Source organism: Porites lutea, chromosome 6 (genome assembly GCF_958299795.1).
Source record: "Porites lutea chromosome 6, jaPorLute2.1, whole genome shotgun sequence".
Taxonomy (NCBI): Eukaryota; Metazoa; Cnidaria; class Anthozoa; order Scleractinia; family Poritidae; genus Porites; species Porites lutea.
Genome location: NC_133206.1, coordinates 4662396 through 4682132, shown reverse-complemented (window position 1 = coordinate 4682132; position 19737 = coordinate 4662396). Strand labels below are relative to the sequence as shown.

General features: G+C 39.5%; 1 protein-coding gene across 1 annotated transcript in view; it reads right to left on the bottom strand.

The window, feature by feature from the left end:
* Positions 1–330: 330 nt before the first annotated feature.
* LOC140941069 (transient receptor potential cation channel subfamily A member 1-like) overlaps positions 331–19737 on the bottom strand; it is a 46174-nt gene continuing 26767 nt past the window's right edge. The window contains exons 12-29 of the mRNA XM_073390027.1: positions 18478–18560; positions 18231–18392; positions 17049–17160; positions 16180–16349; positions 15608–15692; positions 14786–14845; positions 14588–14668; positions 13310–13380; positions 12509–12656; positions 11231–11326; positions 10110–10276; positions 9419–9479; positions 9117–9185; positions 8375–8545; positions 6515–6583; positions 5704–5823; positions 3611–3723; positions 331–1977 (exon numbers count right to left, since the gene is read on the bottom strand). Of these exons, the coding sequence (XP_073246128.1) occupies positions 1866–1977; positions 3611–3723; positions 5704–5823; positions 6515–6583; positions 8375–8545; positions 9117–9185; positions 9419–9479; positions 10110–10276; positions 11231–11326; positions 12509–12656; positions 13310–13380; positions 14588–14668; positions 14786–14845; positions 15608–15692; positions 16180–16349; positions 17049–17160; positions 18231–18392; positions 18478–18560 (1950 nt within the window). The 3' untranslated portion in view covers positions 331–1865. The remainder of the gene's footprint in view (positions 1978–3610; positions 3724–5703; positions 5824–6514; positions 6584–8374; positions 8546–9116; positions 9186–9418; positions 9480–10109; positions 10277–11230; positions 11327–12508; positions 12657–13309; positions 13381–14587; positions 14669–14785; positions 14846–15607; positions 15693–16179; positions 16350–17048; positions 17161–18230; positions 18393–18477; positions 18561–19737) is intronic.

Genomic DNA, 19737 nt, shown 5'->3' with positions numbered 1-19737 from the left:
ACATGTATTAGTAGTTCAGTTTTAGATCAATTTAAAAACGTAATTATGTGGTTTGACTTTGAGTAAAAGAATAAACCTAAACATTGAACTTCACTCACTAACTATTAGATCACTTGACCGCAAGACGAAAATTTGAAAAGTCAAAAAATTGAAGAAAATTCCCTTGTTTTTAACCTTTTTATTGCATGTTTATAAAACGTTTGAATTATTTATCACAAAGGTCAAGCCAGTATACAAAACTCTACTGACTCGATATTTTCAGAGAAGAATTTATAACCAGCAAAAAAATTTAATTTGTCAGAAACAGTTTCTAAAAAATTTAGGTAACGATGAAAAAAGAAGCAGTTGTTCCTAAAGAAAGGGAGTTATCAGTTACTGGTCCGTATTGTTCGATTTTCGATGGCTTTCTATAAAGTTTACTTTTTAGTCAAAAGTAAAATGTACTCGTTTGACATTGACAGTTTTCTTTGTGACATCTCTTTTATAATTGTATATGCAAAGTGACCACTGCAAGTGGCTATTAAGCTGCCCGTTTTTAGTAACCTAAGTGTCAAATCACATCAAACTAAAAAGGCAACTTCACCTTATTAAAAATCTGGTGTTATATTTTTGCATTGTTCTTGAAACAAGTAACCTTCCTACGCAGGCGTTTTCAGGGGAACTAGGGACAAAATGAGAGCTTCCCTAAAAACGACTGCTTAGGAGGCTATCAAACAAGCTGCATGAAAAAAAAAAAGTTCTAGTCACTTGTCGCCGTCTAAAAAGACCTTACATATTTAATGTCCTATGCCATCAGTTCGGGATCAGTGGAAGACAAAAACAACCCCCGGGTATTATGAAAATACATTTTATCCTGTTTACACTTTATATGAGTCTCCTTTCTTTGTCGTTGCGGAGATTTGATGATTATCGGCCCAATAGTAAGAAATTACTGCAAATAGCCCGCTTATAAACAATGGACATTCCCTCAAGGGACTGACGCACGATCGAAAATTTACTCATTTATGACAGTATATCAATGGAAAAAATCAGCTCAAGTTTCATTTCTGCCTCTTTCGTTGATAGCATTTCGGTAGGTGATTAAACTTTGAAGTTCATGATAAGAAGAGGAAAATATAATACGCGTCAAGCACTTTTCTTTTCTCACTTAGTTTTTAACTTTTTTTCTATTATAAGGTAAGATAAAACGGGCAACAAAAAACGCGCCACTTGTTTTGTAATAACTTTGCTTCCATATGAGTTGAATAGTGATGTTGCCCGTTTTACCACCCACGAAAAACAACCTTTCAACCTTATTTGTTGCACCGACAGGTTTGAACGTGGATCAGCGTAAAACGCGCAACACCTTTTCAAACGTTTTGCAGCAACGTTGCAAAACAATTTGCACGTCTTTGTTGTCCGTTTTATGCAGCTTTTTAAAATATTTCTATGCTATGCTCTTATTGAGCTAGTTTCATTCTTTGAGTTACTCGGCGCTTTGTGTTCTCTCCTTGAGCTTTGAATAAGTTTGCAACTCAGTATTCACAGGATAAAAGGCAAGATGACTATAAATCCTATTCATTGACAACATACTGTGTTGTTTTATAACACAATCAAGAACATTATATTTGTTGAGGTGGGCATCATGTGTTCAGATTAGGGGTGGACCATTTGATTTTTGATGGGGGGGTTGTGCAAATCCCCCAAAAAATATTGTTTCAGCCTGTTTTTTGTCTTTTTCCTCCACTGCGGAGCCTGGTCCAAGGCTACGTATTGTTGATGGGAAGATGCGGCGCTCTTTCTAGTAAATACGGTATCCCTTGTACAGGATAAAGCTCCTGTTAATGATCTTTGGAAACGAAACTGGTCTTTAAGGATTCTGTGATCTAAAAGTCGTCCAGCAGATTTCTTCCATCATTCGTCCTGGCTCCTAACTGACTAGAGATACTTTCGAGTATTGCCCTTTGGGAATACAGTTCCGTCCTTAACGATGTGATGCTGAAAAACAAAAGATCAACATAAAAAAAAAAAAACTTAGAAAATAAGAAAGGAAAAGTGTATCAGCATTCATTTGTATTTTTTTACCATTTGTACTCTATAAAGTGTCTGTTAGGTTATTCCCACCCATCTCTCTGCAGGCCTGTTTCATCAACCCCTGGAAAAAACTTTGAAGCTGAGAGAATTGTGAAATAAGGGCGTCAACCCCGAGTCGGCGCGTGTGAGGCCGTCGCGTTAGATTCTCCCTCGAGTTTCGCTCGACGGATTGAGGAAAAGGTGAGACTTCTTATTGTCCAAAGCAGTCTCGACATCGAGCATTATGCATGGTTAAATTTGACCTGTTACCATCCTCCCCGAGCAATCCCCGCGGCAAGTCCAGCTCTTCGAGCCCCGGGTTGGGGAATTGTTTGAAGCGGTCCTGTCCCGTGGGTTTCCCGAGGGTAGGGAATGGGGCAAATAAAAAATAACTTCTCTTTGATTGCAAAGTACGTGTTATTTCTCGGGCGGTTTGCACGAAGCTACGGAACTCAAGACCACGTATTTTAAAGGGAAAACGCAGGAATTTATCGGGCAGTGATTGGAGAGGAATGGTCTATCAACATTGAAGTTTCTATTTGAAGGTATGTTTTTAAAATTTCAAACGAATTTGCGTAAAGTGCGTACTTGAATGGAAAAAAATATATATATATATTTCCTTAGCCTTTAGTTTAATAATGAGACAACTTAAATGTAGACTGTATATGAAAACGGATACCAGACTTTTTAGTGTTCTATCCCTTCTGACAATTAACTCCAGAAAACGTTTATCAAAGTTCTGAAAACGTCTCGTTTTACTATTGTACGGAAATTACTATTGCTCTCAAAAAGATGTACTCCAAGAAAACGTATATGAGGTCTATCGGAGCTCGGGGTGTGGGGAATTGTCTCCTTCTGCGTGCCCAGGGGTGGGAAATAGACCACCAAGAAAGAGAAAAACTGCAAATCCCCGGTGATTTGCCCAGGAGGCATGGTAACAGGTCAAATTGAAAGACTTCAGAGTAAGCGCCAAGTAACTGATTGGATGCCTCGCCCACTCGTCCCCTGACTAACTTGGCTAACTTTGTTATGTTTTCCACGTATCGTAGGGTCCACGTGCTATCGTGCTAGGGCGCCAAAACTGACTTATTTGATGAAGGACGGGATAATTTTTACCACACAGCTAAAATTTCCAAGTGCGATAAAGTCAAAGAAGACGTTGAGAATTGCTAGTAGAATGGAGCGCGTGACCGAAATTTTAAGAGATTTGTATGAAGCTTGGTAACCGCCCTAAGATTTGCCTGCCTGCTCGTCAAAATGGCGCCGTGCAAGGTCTATAATTGCTAAGTAAAGCTTAAGTTAACGTTGCGTCAGCTGTTATTATTCTGCATTTCTACGTTTTTTAAAGTGCTATTACAATGATTAAAAAAACACAAGAGTCACAACTGGAAGGGAAAAAGATCAACAGCAACAAAATATGTGTGGTAGCAAGGCAAAGGAGTTTTCATAGCAGAGGGCATGAAGTACTAAGGACGGACTCCTAGCTGAAATCTGTCGCCTAAACACCTAGCCTTCCCGCTACCTCACATTGTATTACAATTTCAAACTTTCTGTTTACCAGTCTTTATGATCTTTCAGTTGTTTCTGGAGGACAGCCATCTTGTCTTCATTGTCAGATTGACTGGATTCTGTCAGCCGCCATGGTGCATAATCTACCATGCCTAAATACCACTAAAACACAAATTTAATTCATGTTATAGCTCCCAATTAGTTTCTTTTGAAACACATGCGTAGAGGTCCATTGTTCTAGGGTCATACTTATAGTCGAGTCAGTAAAAATTACAGATCAATGACAGTATCGGCAGCCTAAATAGAGCGGTCAACGAGAACTGACGTACATTGCTTTTACTGAAATCCTATAGGTTTGTTTTGGTCCACTTTCATATATACAACGAATTTACAAATCCCCAGCTCCCCAGTTGTTTTGATAAATTCAGTCGGACAAAAAAGTCTGGTTAGGTCAGGCATCGATTATCGGTTGAGTGTTAATTTTTTTAAGGGTTTCGAGGAAAAATAATCAAAACAATAAAGATAGCTTGCGTAGCTGACCAGATTTGCGGCGTGCTTTAGCCTCATTCCACGGGTACTTTCGTTGTTTCTCCTTAGGCTGTAAAGCCGCGAGAAGAATTGCAAGACTTAAATTGAAATTTCTCGCCGACCAGTAAGCAATAGCCAACTCTGGTCCTGCGACCTACGAAGGCTATGCCGGCGATTATCGCCGAAGAATGGAAAGACATTAAACAAAATTTTTTTGGCCTTTCAACCCCACAATTCCTGTTTTATTATTGAAGTGTAAAGAACTTGACCGTCTCTTTTATATTTTTTAAAAACTTGATAAAACACTCCTACTAGGTTTCTGAACATTTTACGGTCTCTTAATTCAGGGACCGCGGAGGACCACTTTTTTTAATAGGACTCCAGTTGACATGGAAAAAATTCCAGTAAAATTATTGGACTTTGCCATAAAACGGTGGACGGTTACAGCCAGTTTTTTTTTTCGACGAATTCTTGAGAACTATGCAGTTCTTATGGAAAAGTGGGATGTTTGCTTGTCTGGAACGATTACAACCCTTTGTGCGTGCAAGGATAAAAGGATTTGAGGTCTAAATGGAACGATTTGACTTTCTGTTTGGTTTGCATCTTGGAGAGCAGCTTTATTCACACATCGATAATCTATCTAAAGATCATCAGGGTACTAAGGTGGCTGCTATCAGTGGACAACGCCTGGCAAATCTAACAAAGGAGACGCTCACAAAAATGCGCACTGATCAAAGCTTCGACCATTTCTATGCTAATTTTGTCCGAAAGAGTGAAGGCCTGCTTGTCTAACCAACGCTTCCAAGAAAGTGATTGCCTCCGTCCAGATTGGAGGTTGGTGCTGGTGCACCAAGCTACCCCCAAACTGCCTAAGATCACTTTGGAAGGGTTTATTATGAGGCTATTGATCTTATCGTCAGTGCTATCGATCAGCGCTTTAATCAGGAAAGCTTCAGCTCCGGAATCCTACGCCCAGATGGAGACCCTCTTAGTTACAACTGCTAATGGTGACGACTATGAGGCAGAGTTCAAATCTCTTGAAGCATCATACAGCGAAGATGTTGATACAAGGGGCGCTACCTGGGCAACTAAGTATATTTTGGAAGTTACCGTTAAAGGAGGAGAACTCATGTTTTGACGAAATCCTGTTGGCGGTGTTAACGTTTCCAGAACCAGAAAAGAAAACGGCTAATTCACGAGGTCCAAACTAAGCTGCTTGCTGTAAATCCCGGGGCTTCGATCTAGGATGGGTGACGAAAGGTTTAGCAACCTACTAGTGTCGAATGGTCACAAGCGAAGAACAGTGTCTCTCTATAGCTGACGTCCCACAGGAGTTTGTTTCCCGTGATGAGAACCGCAAGAGAAACTTTGGCAGTGCTGGCCACTTCAAAAAGTAACAACTTTAGGAAGGTTTATTTAACATATTGGCTATATTGGATGGTATAACACGTGAGGACGTTTATGTTATATTTGTTGAGGTTGTAAACAAGATGGCGCGCAAATACAAGATAAATGGCGAAACATTGACCTCAATATTTCTTTGTATTGGCCAGATTTTTTAGCCCTACCACTTTAAAATGGTCTCCGCGGTCCCTGTTATTGAGAAGCTCTTACCGTTAATTTATTTAAGAAAGTATTGGAACCTGAGTTCGGCCGAATAACTAAGCGAGGCACGTAAAGCTTTTTCAGGAAGCGCTTGGGCAACTTTTCTTCGAACTGATATATTGATTCTATCTGTTGAAAAAAAAAAAGAAAATTTAGTTCAACATTGTAGACCGTACAATACATTGACGTATAAAGGGGCTAGATAAAGGAAAGATATCTTAGAAAAGTTTGTTTGAGGAAACTGAGAGTATGTATGTAGTCGTTAAAATCGCTCTTTAATATTCAAGGACCCAAGGCCAGTATGTCAAGCTTTTCAGCATGAATGGAATAGGCTCTTCTTTTCTTGTGCCAACTGTGGAAGTTTTTTACAACTCATATAGGAAAGTTCATTCATATGTTTTAAGCCACCACAAAAAAGTTGCAGCCAATTTTTCAGTGGAAAGACTTGTTTCAGTTTTGCAGAAATGAGCTTATAATTACTAAAACGAACCTCTGAAATGATACAAAAACAATGAATTTTATCTTCAAAAAGAACAGACTATTTAAAGGAAGGTCCATTCATAGTAACCGGACGCTTAAAAAACTTTACCCTCTAAGTCAAGAAAAATCGTCTACCTTCATATAAAAAAGTGTACATTTGTACTGCTCACGGATAGATCTCTATAGGAAAGAGGTATCTACGTAGCAACAGAGAAAGAGCTTACACTCCTTTGTACGAAGTGAGAAGTTTAGGTATATAAATCGTCATGGAACGGCTCTTGATTTGAGCATGTTATTGTTAATTTGAGGTGAATAAACTAAACTGAGGCCCGATTTTCACCTGAGTTTTGAGGCGCTTAAGTTCTGCGGTCTTCTGAACTGCTTCAATGTCTCCAACGGCTAAACCAATCTACAGAAAAGGGTAGCAATAAGTTTCAGATATTACAGAGGGTAAACTTTTCCCAACACTGCTTACTTTAGTATGCAAAAAATCTTCATATAGTTAAACCTCTTGCAAAACCAGCGCAGACTATTAACTAAAATAATTTTATTATTTATTAAGAAACGGAACGCTATAGTTCGGCAGACGGCTTGGAAGGAAGATTTACTGTAGAAAAAATGGTCTGCAACGAACTTAGGAGGCTGGTAACCATTGTCTTTAGGAGAGTATGCTGCACATTTGACTGAGCTAGAGTTAGACTAACCATGAAAATGATAAACGCGTATATCACGTTATCACGTTATGTCCCTGACCTCACCGGCGTAATACCTTTTTCAATATTTTAAGTCTGTGGCACAGTTCTGACACTTGTATGTGTTTCTGGAAATATCATTTCACCATGACCTGCAACCTGTTTGCCTTATTAAGATCCCTCTCCTGGCTATACAAAACCCCTCAGTCGCCCTAATCTGAGATTCCCAATTGCAAGATTTTTGAACTCTGACCAAAAGATCTCCTTGAGCGTTGATGTATAACGAAGACTGAGTATGTTTTTAGGCGAACGTGGACTAAACTCCTGCGAGTAAAACATCCAGTTTAACGTTAAAAAGAAAAGGATGGTATTTTACCCTGAACCTGATTTAAAAGGGCCATTTATACGAGGAAAAATAAGACGCGAACTGTACCATTTATACGAGCATGTCTTATCTAATAAGACGCGTCTTAGCTAAGCCGCGTCTTATTTGAGACGAAATGTGCCGTTTAAACGGAAAGTTCGCGTCTTAGGGACTGTGCAATAATTATCAGGAGGGGGGGGGGGGGGGCGAAAAACTAGAGGGGGGGCATTACATAAAATTGCTGCCAAGATAGGGGGGGCTCAAAGTAAAATCACTCATTTGACGGAGGGGAGGCCTTAAGTTTTATTCGACATGTAAATAAAATTAAACGCAATAAAAGATTCTCAATACAGGCATGATGATAGACTGTAACAAATATCAATACGAACAGCTGTTAAACGATTTTGAAAATATTCCATCGAAATGAAAAGCAAATTCACAACTGATCAATTTTAACCAGTCTTCTAATTAATTGAGCCGATCCTATGTAAAGCAAAAATCATGAACTTGTTTTTCAGCTTTCCCCATAAAACAATGGGAATCAAACAGACAAGCTTTGTCGGTTTTTGGTGTGAATAAAAGTAATGTTTCTTCATCGACTGAATCGATTTGCTGAATTCCATATATATCTGGCTCATAACAAAGTTCAACAAGCTCTCCTCCCAAGGATCTAAACATAATGCAAGCTCTTTCTCGTCTGTTATTTGAAGCGTTCAATCTCCTGTTCTTTGATTTTTTTTCTCTGCTCCTTTCTCTTTCTGGCTTCAGAAGTTTTAGATTTTGAGCCAATCTGGTAAGCACCCCCGTACTTAGCAAATGCTTTGTCTAAATCTTCAATCAAGCGATCAACATCCTTCTCGGTACTAGATGTTACATAATACCGTTTGTCATTATTGAAGCTGTGATGGCAGCTCAGTCCAGTTTTGAGTTTACCAGTGTGGTGGGAGGCGGGGGGGGGGGGGGGGAAGGGGGTGCGAAGTTATTTTTAACATCACAGAGGGGGGTTAGAACTAATTTTTTTTTGTTTTGGAGGGGGGTATTGTCTAAGTTTTTGCTAGATAACTCTAGTTTTTCAGCCCCCCCTCCTGATAATTATTGCACCGTCCCTTATTTCGTCGTATAAATGGCCTTAGTATGAGCTTACCAGAAGATTCATGAGCGAGATTGACATTACAATGATGAAAGAGAAGCAGATAAAGCGAGCGAGGTCTGGCATGGGAATCTCTTTCTCCACAAAGTAATGATTAAACTCAATTCCTCCAGCCATCATGTCAAACACCTTTAGGACAGACATGTACGGGTTCTGGTACGACAGCTACAAACAAAAGAATAGTTATTAGCTTGGGTACAAATGGATACGGTTCAGAGTAAGGGAGTCTAGACCCGGGGGTACTGTATAGGCTGCATGGAAGGCGTTTGAAAGGGAAGGGAAAGGGAGAAACGCGAAACGCAAAACGCGAGGGATGCGCGAGGCGGGAAGGAGGTAGGGAAACGCCTGCTTTTCTCTCGCGCCTAATTTAAAAACTCCCTTTCCCAAAACTTTCAAACGCCTGCCACGCAGGCTAGGTTCTGAATGAAAGCGACGCTCAGATAAAGCGGAGCTCGTCCATCGTTTCGCAAACGGGTATAAAATTATAGCAAATATTATTCTCAGTTGGGGTGTTCAGGATCGAAAGGCAATCTTCTTCTTGCCAATGATTTTATCGCTTAGGAATGAGGTCTTCCAAGGGGGGAGGAGGGGGGTTTGTGTCGCTTTGTCAGTCATTTCTTAGACCGTCTCCCGCCTGGTAGGTTACTAATTGCATGACGTTTTGTGTGGAGAATTTGTATGTGGATACTGGGGTTTAAAGGAGTAATATAAAGATACGCCCTCTCATTGCACTCACCTCGTCTCCCAAGAGAATGAAGAAAATCAGTCCGTAGGCAAGAAAAAGTACTGAGAACACCATTATCACCTGGAGAACGAAGTATCCCAATGTGAGTCAGTGAGTGTTTTACCCAAGATTCAGACATCAAGGAGTACCGAATAGATTTACACCAATTTGACGTGTCTCCGGATAACAGATAATTAAAACAGATTTGGGATTATGTTTCCTTTTACTTTTCGCTAGGGTAATTTGTTAATGAGTCTGTAAATTCATTATGCTATTTTTCATTATATAAATGAGTACGATTTTGCTTTGCATACCTTAAACACAGATGTTAAGACTTCAATAAGCATTGTAACGTAGATCCCTGAACGAAAGAGTCTGAGGAAAAAAACGAACAGTAATAATTTTAACTGCTGCTACCAACTATTTCCAGACTATATCTTCAGACACCGTCTTTTAAGCATGTAGTGCTTTTTTTCCCCTGTTTTATTAATCTTAGCTCAGTTTTAATCCTGGGTTAATTGTGAATACGGAATATATAAATTATCATGATCTCGACCATTCTTCGAACAATTCGGCCCAGATGTATATTTTCCGCGTTTGGCGACAATTACGTGTTTATGTACATTTAGAAAGGTGCAGCAGCGAAAGCGTCACTTTCAGCGAAAGCGTTACTTTTAAAATGAATTCGCGTTTTTTCAAACTTTGTCGCGTTTATTCCAGTTCGCTGAAAATGTCAAATGTGGGCAAATTTCCCTGGAGATGTTTTCTTGGGGTGACTCACATAAGTTTAGAAAGAGAAAGAAAAATTCGTCCTCCCTAGTTTATGTCCGCCATAAAACGTAAAATTAGGCATTTTCAAGTCGTAGTCGTGCAGTGAAGGCAAAGAAATGGAGAAATGTACAAAAAGGCTTGATGCACGTGCAAAATTCTTGTTTTGCTTAATCATTACGCAAAAAAACTATTGAAAAGTGGAAAACCTAAAGTGCGTCAAGATTTGAGACTTACAGCTGTAGTTGGGCAAGAAATGTTACATAGGCCAGAAGCAACGCAATAACACCTGTCGCCCACTGGGTTGTGTTTTCAATTCCTCCCGTCGGAGGGAGAATGGTGATGAGCGTCATTGTATAGGTGGACACTTCAAAGAAATTGATCATGTCTAGGTACATCCAGCGCTGAAAATAACAACAACAACAACAAGAACAACAAGAAATGAAAAATTTCAAATTGGCCTTTTTTATGCGAGAGCCGTTTAAGTCGTTCCTAAACAAAAAAGACAAAACACTGACGCCTTCCTGTTGTTAATTCTGCACGTCATAAATGCGTCGCAATTAACGGCCTCCCATTTTTATATACTAAACCCTTTTACCGTCTGAGACGTCAAAGTCGTCTGTTAAGTGAGTCTGAACGACGCACTTTAAACAGAAGACGTGAAAGTCGTCAGATGTTATGAATGCGTACCGTTTTCATACAAGACGTTAAAGTCATCTTAAAACGATTTTGGTGTCTCTAGCACAAAAAAGGTCATGCCTTTTAAAAAGGACAAGTTTCCTCCAGTTGCAATGTCTTATGTCAACCGGTAGCTCATCTTATAGGACGATGTTTGGCAGAGCGGAAGTTTGCGGGTATGATCCCTAGGGACTGAACCAGTACTCATAGCAAATGTATAACGACAAGCATACATCCCAGCTTTGTCATAGAAACGTTAAGACCTTCTTCACATGGGAATGGGGTTCTCGTCTCAAAAATGGCATATTTTTGCCTAGCCTGCGTAGCAGACACTTGGAAGTAGTGGGCTCAAGAAAAAACGCGCGCGTGAGAAGGATACACCCCTCGCTTGTTTACCTCGCGCGCGCTCGTTCTCTCTTTCGCTCACTACTTCCAATCGCCTGCTACGCAGGCTAATTTTTGCCATTTGGCCCAGTAACTGCAAGCAACTCGTGCGGCAAGGTACTTAATGGGTAATTTTTTAAACTTAAGTTGCGAACAACCGACGTCTACTTACGATTCCGTTCAAGAAAATATAACGACATGAAAGATATGCATGTCCAGCTGTCCATGAATTTTATTCACCATTTTTCGAGCAAAATCAGGTTCAGTGTTAATTGGTAAATACGTTTAATACTAACCTCATAATACAACTGCCAGAATTCAAACACAAGATTTGCCAAACAAAAGAGTGCAATAACAATTTCTTCAGGGTACAACAATTCTTCTCTGCAACTCTAAAAGAGCAACGCAATTCAGTTTTAGGCACTTGGGCCTTAACAACTAATAATTTATTCCTAGTGCAGCCCTGATAACACAACTTTCGGAGAAAAAAAATGTTCTGAAAAACGCAATGCATCGTCTGTACGTACGCAAACAGCTTTTCGCCCTCGTGTTTTGCCTCGAAACACTTCCATAGACCTTGTCACGGTTTTGGAAGCCAACTTATAATAATAAAAATAATAATTTATTCATTTATAGGGCGCTTTATAACATACTAAGCTTGACAAGAAGGCAAGGGCGTTAGAAATTACAGTGTTTGTATGAGAATCTAATGTCGAATAATTTCCGTAAAAAAGGCTGCAATAGCTTAACATTTCTCCATATTTCAAATGCATTGTTACTTACTGCTATTCACTTGAAAATGAAACTTGGAGACAATACCTTGAACAATGAGGGGCTCTTACGAAATTTCCGACAAAAATGTAGCGAATAGACGACCTGTAGGCTGTGGCAGGAAAAATGAAGGGAGCTACAATAGATCTTATTCACGATACCAAAAAATCTTTCCGCGCGCTTAAGAACTCATCGGATAAAAGCGATGTCACGTGCTTTCTCAGGGGGCAAACAAATGGTAAATTTTTCCAATACAAGAAATCGCGGTCGAGTTTGTTTATTCTTGACAACAGGAAATGAACAACTTTTTTTATTAAAGACGATAATAGCAAATTATGGTGTGGAAGTGATCATTTTTTCTTTCTTTGGATGCAGCAGCGACCGTAGATGTCCTCACAGGAATCAATAATGACGTTAATTTCTTCGAAACTCAAACTTGCAGTTTGCATGACCATTAAATCGTCGTTTCGTTTTGAGAGAATAGACAAAGTCGAGTGCGATTTCTCGCATTGGCAAATTTTCTCTTTTGTTTGCCCGTGAAATACCACGTGACATTGCTTTTATCCCACCAATCCTAAAGCGCGTGCAAAGATGGCGGATATCGAGAATAAGGTCTATTGTAGTTCCCTTTCTTTTTCCTACCACAGCCCCCTTTTCCCAAATCACGCACTCATATTTTCGTGTGCCTTTCATTTTCGCGTCATTCCTACTGTCCGAGAGCCTGAAACAGATAGTGTGGAAGCAATAAAGAATACTACGTTGTGTGAACTTCATAAGGTGTTCAATATGTGTGCATTACGTACCTTTTGTGGATCATAGCTCTGTGTGTGCTGGTTAGCAAAGGAGCTGTTTGTTTTACTGTGAACGCAGTATAGATAGTGGGAAAACAATCCCAAGAAAATACCATACAACAGAGCACCAAAGAAAAACACTGTCAGACCAATATGACGCCTAAACAAAAATACATCATTCATTACTTCCTAATAAGTTAAACTGTATGAAATATTTAGCTATTGTTTATTTATCTTATTTTTTTATATATGTTTTATTTATGACATTATCCAAGCGCAGCAAGTTACTTGAAAAGCTTTTGGTGTCGGAGCGAAAAGCTATCCCGATATAGAGTGGATATAGCCTTATTTGTCTGATCTCCCCGAACTGGGTTTTTCAGATTTAAAACCTTGAAGGTGCAATTCTTGAGAAAGGCACGAGGTATATAATGGTTATTGTTTATACTGTTTTTTCATTTCAACAACTGCGCAAAATTCATACTACACTCTTCTCACCGAGACCATAATGCACCTTGTTTACCCCCCAAAATTTGGCATAACCAATGTCTTTGATTTCCCTTGCGACGACTGTAATTACTCAGGAGAAATTGGAAATAATGGCTATATGTACAATTGTTTTAGGCAGGGGAGGGGGGGGGAGAAGGTACAACATCGTCTCAGTGGCGAGAGAGAATTTCACAGTTATGAAGTCTTTTTGCGACACCTGTTTTGCGACCAGTAGTTTTATTCCCCTCAAAGGCAAAGTAAAAATTGAGCCACACTGAAGAAATGTCTTTTTAAAGTGGGATTCTCAGCCTACATACTTGTACGTACCACTTCATTCGAACCATCTCTCTGGTCAGCGGATGAAAAAGCAGATCCTCACGGCACCAGTCTAACATGGTCTACAAACATTAATGAATGGATAAATGAATGAATAAACAAAATACTCTGCACCGACAATTTGGTGGCATGTAGCTAAAAAGCTAAAAATATAAATGTCAAATAGACTACTGCACGGAACCGATCAAACAACAAAAACGACTGCATTGAGCCGCAATGTATATTTCGACTGGCTAATAGCAATCCTCATCAATGAGTCATTTCATTTTTGTTAAACCAGTTTTGACACTTTAAGGTCTTTTTTTAATCAGAATTTGAGCAGATTTATTGTATACGGTGGTTTCACACATTAACTTGGCATTAGCTGTGAAGCTACTAAAATCCCTGGCAAGGATTTTTTAATCAAGTCTCCTTAGTATGATTCTCATTTTGGCGTAGAACGCTTGGAATTGCGTGACGACATGCCATGCTTCAGTCTCCCCTGTGATGTGTATGGGCGACTGAGGCTCCTTTTAAGACCCTCAAAAGAATATGCATCCATTTTTGATTGAAAAGGGATATTGACGTTTTTCCTCCTATCCGGATTCGCCTTCCGTGCACACGTAACTTCGTTTCGCTAGGAAAAAATCTCACACAAATCTGATGAAATAGGCCTCGAAAAAGCAATTTTGCAAATATATCTCAAAAGTGGAATTGCTTTTTTAAATCTCTGGATTTGTTGTCTTGTGAACGGATGAAAGCTGACCTCGCACGGGATAGGAATGCTTTACAAACAATAGAAAAAATATTCGTTTTCCATAGCGTAGGTGAGTCATTACATAGACTTCAAATTATTGAAATAAGGCAGATTGTCAGTCGGAGTCGAAGTCGTAATCAGAAGCGTAGAACTTTACGATCAAGTGAAAACAACGACTCCGTCGCTTACAATCAAGTGAAAACTAAGTTCTCGAAGTCGCAAGCAGAAGCGTAAGAACCGTAAGCCAATCACAAAGCTTGGGAATGAGCATTGTGATTGGTTTATTCTTCCACTTCTGCTTCCGACTCCGGCAATGTGGTTTTCACTAGATCGTACACGACGGTGTCATAAGCGGAGTGCGAATTGAAGAAAATGGAAACGTTCCGGTTCTTCCGATTCTGATTCTGTTGCTCTTATTACCCCGCTTGCTGGGCCGATTTTTGATTTTTACCGAGTCATAAGCGTTCTTTACGACCCAGCCTCACGAATCCGACGCCGTCACTAGTGAAAACCAGCCTTTATTAACCTCCTACCTTTGCGCCACAGTATCTTTCTTGGTTTATATCGATATTCTCTCCTTCTTTAGGAAAAATTAAAGAGAAATCGTAGGTGATCTGAAGACAAAGAAAAAAGTAAAATGTAGCGTTAAAAACGAAAGGTTACTGTTTTTATTGCCCTGTACAGTTGCTGGAACATTTATGTAAGCTTTCTTGTAAAGTATAAAAACGTACCGTGTAATTTGGATCAGTGTCTAAATGTGGCGAGCGTTCAATGCATTTGTCCAAGACAACCTGAAAAAAAAAATGAAATCCCGACTATTTATCCAAATATACAAAGGTTTCATCTCAGTTAAAAACAATACCAGGTGTTCATAAATACGATAATTATTACCGAGAAAAAGAAAACTTTACTAAGTTGCGTAAAAACAGGCCCTGTTTTTTTTTCTAAATCGATTATTGTGTTTACTCGATTAAACGCCGCGGCGTTTATCACTGAAATTTTTAAGAGTTTCTGATGCGGCGTTTATTTTTTAATCATATTTCTTAAATCACTGACATTAGTTACAGTGAATCATTTGTAAAAAACAAAAATTTCAAATGTCTCCCTTATTTTGGTTGGATAGAATCGTAAATCTCTGAATGGTGTAGATTGCCAAGTAGTGCCTGATTATTCTGATCATTTTTTTGATTGGATGCCGCATTTATTCGAGGGGGCGTTAATTATTGGTAATTTTGCTTTCATTTGATCAAGCCGAGGGCGACTTTCATTTCATCACAGATGTTTTGAGAACGATTTTTTTAGAGTCATAGCATGCGTAATATCGAATGCGTTTCAATTCTCTTTCTGTACTAAGATCATCCATCGTTAAATTCAGGCCAAATAGCAAATGATTTGAGAAATAATTATAATTCCACTCATGCCTTTCCGCCCCGGTACAGATAAGTTCTTCTAATATTATTTCTTGGATTTTCTCTTTTTCACAAACACAATGAACGAGATAAGCCTCTGAGAAAGAAAAACTTCAGAAGAATAAATCTCTCTCTTTTTTTTACCTTAGCCACTTCTGGGAATTTTTCAATGAGTCTTCGCATAGGAGTCACTCCCTCCAACTTTATGTTGCTTAGCATTTCCCGCCATCTACGAACAATCAAAAAGACTCTTTAAAATCATCAAAGATACTGTCTGGGATAAATTTAAGTATCTAAACGACAGACTTAACATTTTGGTTTTTGACATAGATTTTTTGAGTAGAGTCATGATTATTCCTTCAAGTAGGCTTTCATCCCCTCTGGGAAAAAACAAATTATGAGCGTCCATTGAAACTAACTCAGTTCATTGGTCTGTACTAAAGACCTGCCTTTTACAGTTTCATTAACTTTCCTGAAACCTTTTGTTTTAGAGTTCTTGGAAAAATGTTGGTTTTGGGCAATATCTTTTTTGTGGAGCTATCTCCTATGCCAGTATAAAATAGTTCTCTATCTTTTGATCCGGTTGGTGAAACTAAAAAGAGCAGATCATTCATCAACAAAACTAAATTTCATGTTGTTTGTGATCTTTAAAGACGAAAATTTTGTACTTATGGTTCCGTTTTACGGGACTATAGACACATGTTTGAGATTCATACTTTTTGTTTTGCACTAACTCCATGCATACGTCTGTATTTCCAGATTTGATTGCTACATCCAAACAATTGAACCCAGTTGATGATACGAGTGCTACATCTGCTCCGCGCTGAATAAGCTTTCTGAGAGCGCTCAAATTTCCACAATAGGACGCAAATATTGCTGGAGGCCTCTGCAATGATCACGTTAATAAAAGAGATAAGACAAAAACAAACAATTTAAGGTATAATTCTAGCCTGCATTGGCGGTTCTCTCTTTGTCGCTCTAAGGATCAGTCTGTGAGCTGCCGGTACCTGAGAGGGCTCCGTGACGAAACAATGGACAAATGAGCAAGACAATGTCCCTATCCCTGAAAACAATAGTTGAGGTTTGTTTTGGAAGGCCAATCACAATAGAAGTATTTGAGAGCTTTGTGAATACTGTACCTGAGACGGGCAAACATTTTTCTATATACCCAGTCTTACAGGGCACAGATCTGCCCAATAGCAGTAGACATATATGACACAATGATTCATTCGAAATTCGGTTCGGTCGCTAATCGAGGCCTGACCTTCTGCTCTGATAAGGTACCCGACCATCTGAGCTAACCGGTCGATGGTTAGTTAAAGCAGACCGGGAAGCCATCTCCCTAATTTGGACTCATCAACACGGGCGTCGCCATCTTTCCGTCCAAAATACATTCCCTTTTGTGGGATCTCTGTAGTTGTCGCTGCCTCTCAATCGACCTGAAATTATGGCCCTATATAATGACAACGGCATTTAATTATCATGAAATTTTGTAGAAAGCGTAGACCGTGAATTGCAAAATGTTTGATATCTTGCATATCCGGCATATTCTATGCGCATATTAAGTACACAGGTTCCTACTCACTCTACTTTTTTCCAGGCAGTTGATATCCGCTCCATAGTGAAGAAGGGTTTCAACTGTAGCAGGGCACCCAACCAACGCGGCATGAAAAAGCGGTGTATGACGATCGTCATCTCTACAAAAGAAAACAAATGTCGGTCATCCATAACAGGATACCTCTAGTAGGATATCATAATAATGAATGATACGTTGCGCCTTCTCTCAGGCCCTCTAATCTAACAAACTCTTATATATGTTTATCCCAATCTCCGCTTCTTGTTTCAACAACCGTAACAAAAATACGGGATGAACGGGTGCAAATTAGCCAGGTGACTAAAAAAAGGGAAACCAAGGAAAATGGGATTAATTATGGCCATTTTAAAGCTGAGCACAAGACTGACTATGGGAATGTTTTGATAGCGCTATTACGTTTTTTTTTTTATTGGTTATTACTAAGTTGTGCAGGAAACTGGGGAAAATCCGACTCCTAAGATAATCCTACGGTGCAGTTGGGCCCAGTCTTAAACTCAAAATGACCTATGGCGGGACCCCTAAGGTAACTGGAGTTGTTCTAGATAACGTGCAAATTTCCATTGTACTTGCACAGATGAAGGTGAAAATCAAAATTGCTACCCGACAGACCATCCTTCTTGAAGTTCTTCCTGCAGAATGGGGACAACCATTCCTAACCGCCCTGGGCGCTTATTAAATTTTTGGACCTTGGGAGTGGGCGCTTATCCGAGCTGGGCGCTTATTCGAGGCTGGGCGCTTATTAAATTTTCACCATTTCCAGCAAGTGTAGTATGTTTATTTTGCAACAATACAATAAATGGTAATAATAAAACGCGAAGATGTAACAAAGCAAGGTTTCTGTAAAATACCTTGAAGAAAACTCCCTCTTCTGGCAAGTCTCTTATTAGTACTTATTTAGTGTTTTTTGGGTTGGAGGGACCAGAAAGGGGGTGGGGTGGGGTGGGTGCTTATTTGAGTTAGAGTTTGAGGGGGAGGGAGGCCAGGTGGGGGTGGGCGCTTATTTGAGGCTGGGCGCTTATTAAATTTTTCTGTCTTCAGGATGGGCGCTTATTCGAGGTGGGCGCTAATTCGAGGTTGGGCGCTTATTCGAATAAATACGGTATTTGCAATAGATCTTCCCGGCTTCCTTGTTTGAATAGTAAGTACCCAAAAGTTTCCGTTATAAATTTATACCTGTAATCGGCTGCTGCACCACTCTCTAGTAAGTGTGTGGCCACCGCTACACGACCCTTCCTAGCGGCATAATGTAAAGGCGTACGGGAACCGTAGTCGATGTCATTAACAGATTCTGGGCATACGCTGACGAGAGCTCTCACCACACAAACGACTCCGCTCCTGATAAAATAAAAGTTACATGTGTAAAGAGTTACCTCATTTTTTTAATAACAATAGTGTATTAAGAAATTGAATTATTACAAACTCTGCAGCCAAATGAAGTGGAATTCTTTCATCGTTGTCCTTTGCTCTGACATCTGCTCCAACGAGTATGAGGCGGTTTATGATCTGTAAAATTAGTAAAACGACATGATATTAAGCAGATCTAAGATTTTCCCGTCTTATGATTCTTGTTCCCTTTGTCGTATTTCCAGAGACGTTGTGTTTTGAGGCAAAACATGGCGAGCCGCAAGCCTTAGCGACCGAAATATGGGGGAAAATTTGTCCCCCATCTGACCAGAAGGCCATTGTTTAAATTCAGCCAAGCATAGACCGTTGACAGCTTGAAACCATACTTGAGCTGAAATGCGAATCTCTTTTCGTGGCCTCCTGTGAAGCTTTTTCCGACATATCTGTCAACCGCTCAATTTACCACACATTACTAAAAAGCTGATGAGACGAACACAATTAAAAAATAGAACCTGATAGAATGAAAATCGCTCCAAAACAGTGCATCAGTTGGAAAACTTGTGGCGGTGTAGAGGAGTTTTGCAACAAACAGGGGATACCTCAGAATCAATATGCATTTATTTACCGAAGATGAACGAAGTGCAGCGATTTAAAGTTAATAGAATTTACATTAACTATAAATTCAAATAGTTTTTACAGTAGCTCTCTCTGGAGAGCAGAATTTAAATAGGAGACTTCACCGGCCTTTTCTCAAAAAAGGGAATAGTCCCGCTTTTAATTCTGCTCCCCCGAAATTTATATTTCTAAATTTAAGTAGCTTTCTTTTCCTTTTAAAAAAATTTTACGGGCGAATCGAAATGAATTTTGGTTGATTGGTTGCGTTCATCGCGGTTCCCCCTATTTGTTTTTTAATAAAATACTATTGCACAAACGGTCTCTATTATTTTTCACGAGCCATAACCAACCAAGTTCCCTTGCACTAAGCGAAGGCGACACACCCGATCGCTTGCTTTTTCAGGCGACTCACCCAGAAGAGCACGTGCAGACGGAACTTTGGTCGTTGTTTAGTTTTGTTTTGAATCACTCAAAGAATAAGTTCAATTATGAATTCTAAGCGTTTAGTTGACTCAATACAATCTTAGCAAGTCCCAAACAAAAGAAAAATATATTTGGCAAACCGTTTTCCAAGACTATTTTACCTTATAAACTTTCCTAAGGCCTCGTTTTTTTTACAGAAGGACTCATTTAATATACACGTTTTACAAAGTCTTCTTGCACTAAGCGAAGGCGACTCACCCGATCGCTCGCTTTTAATCAGGCGACACACCCAACATAA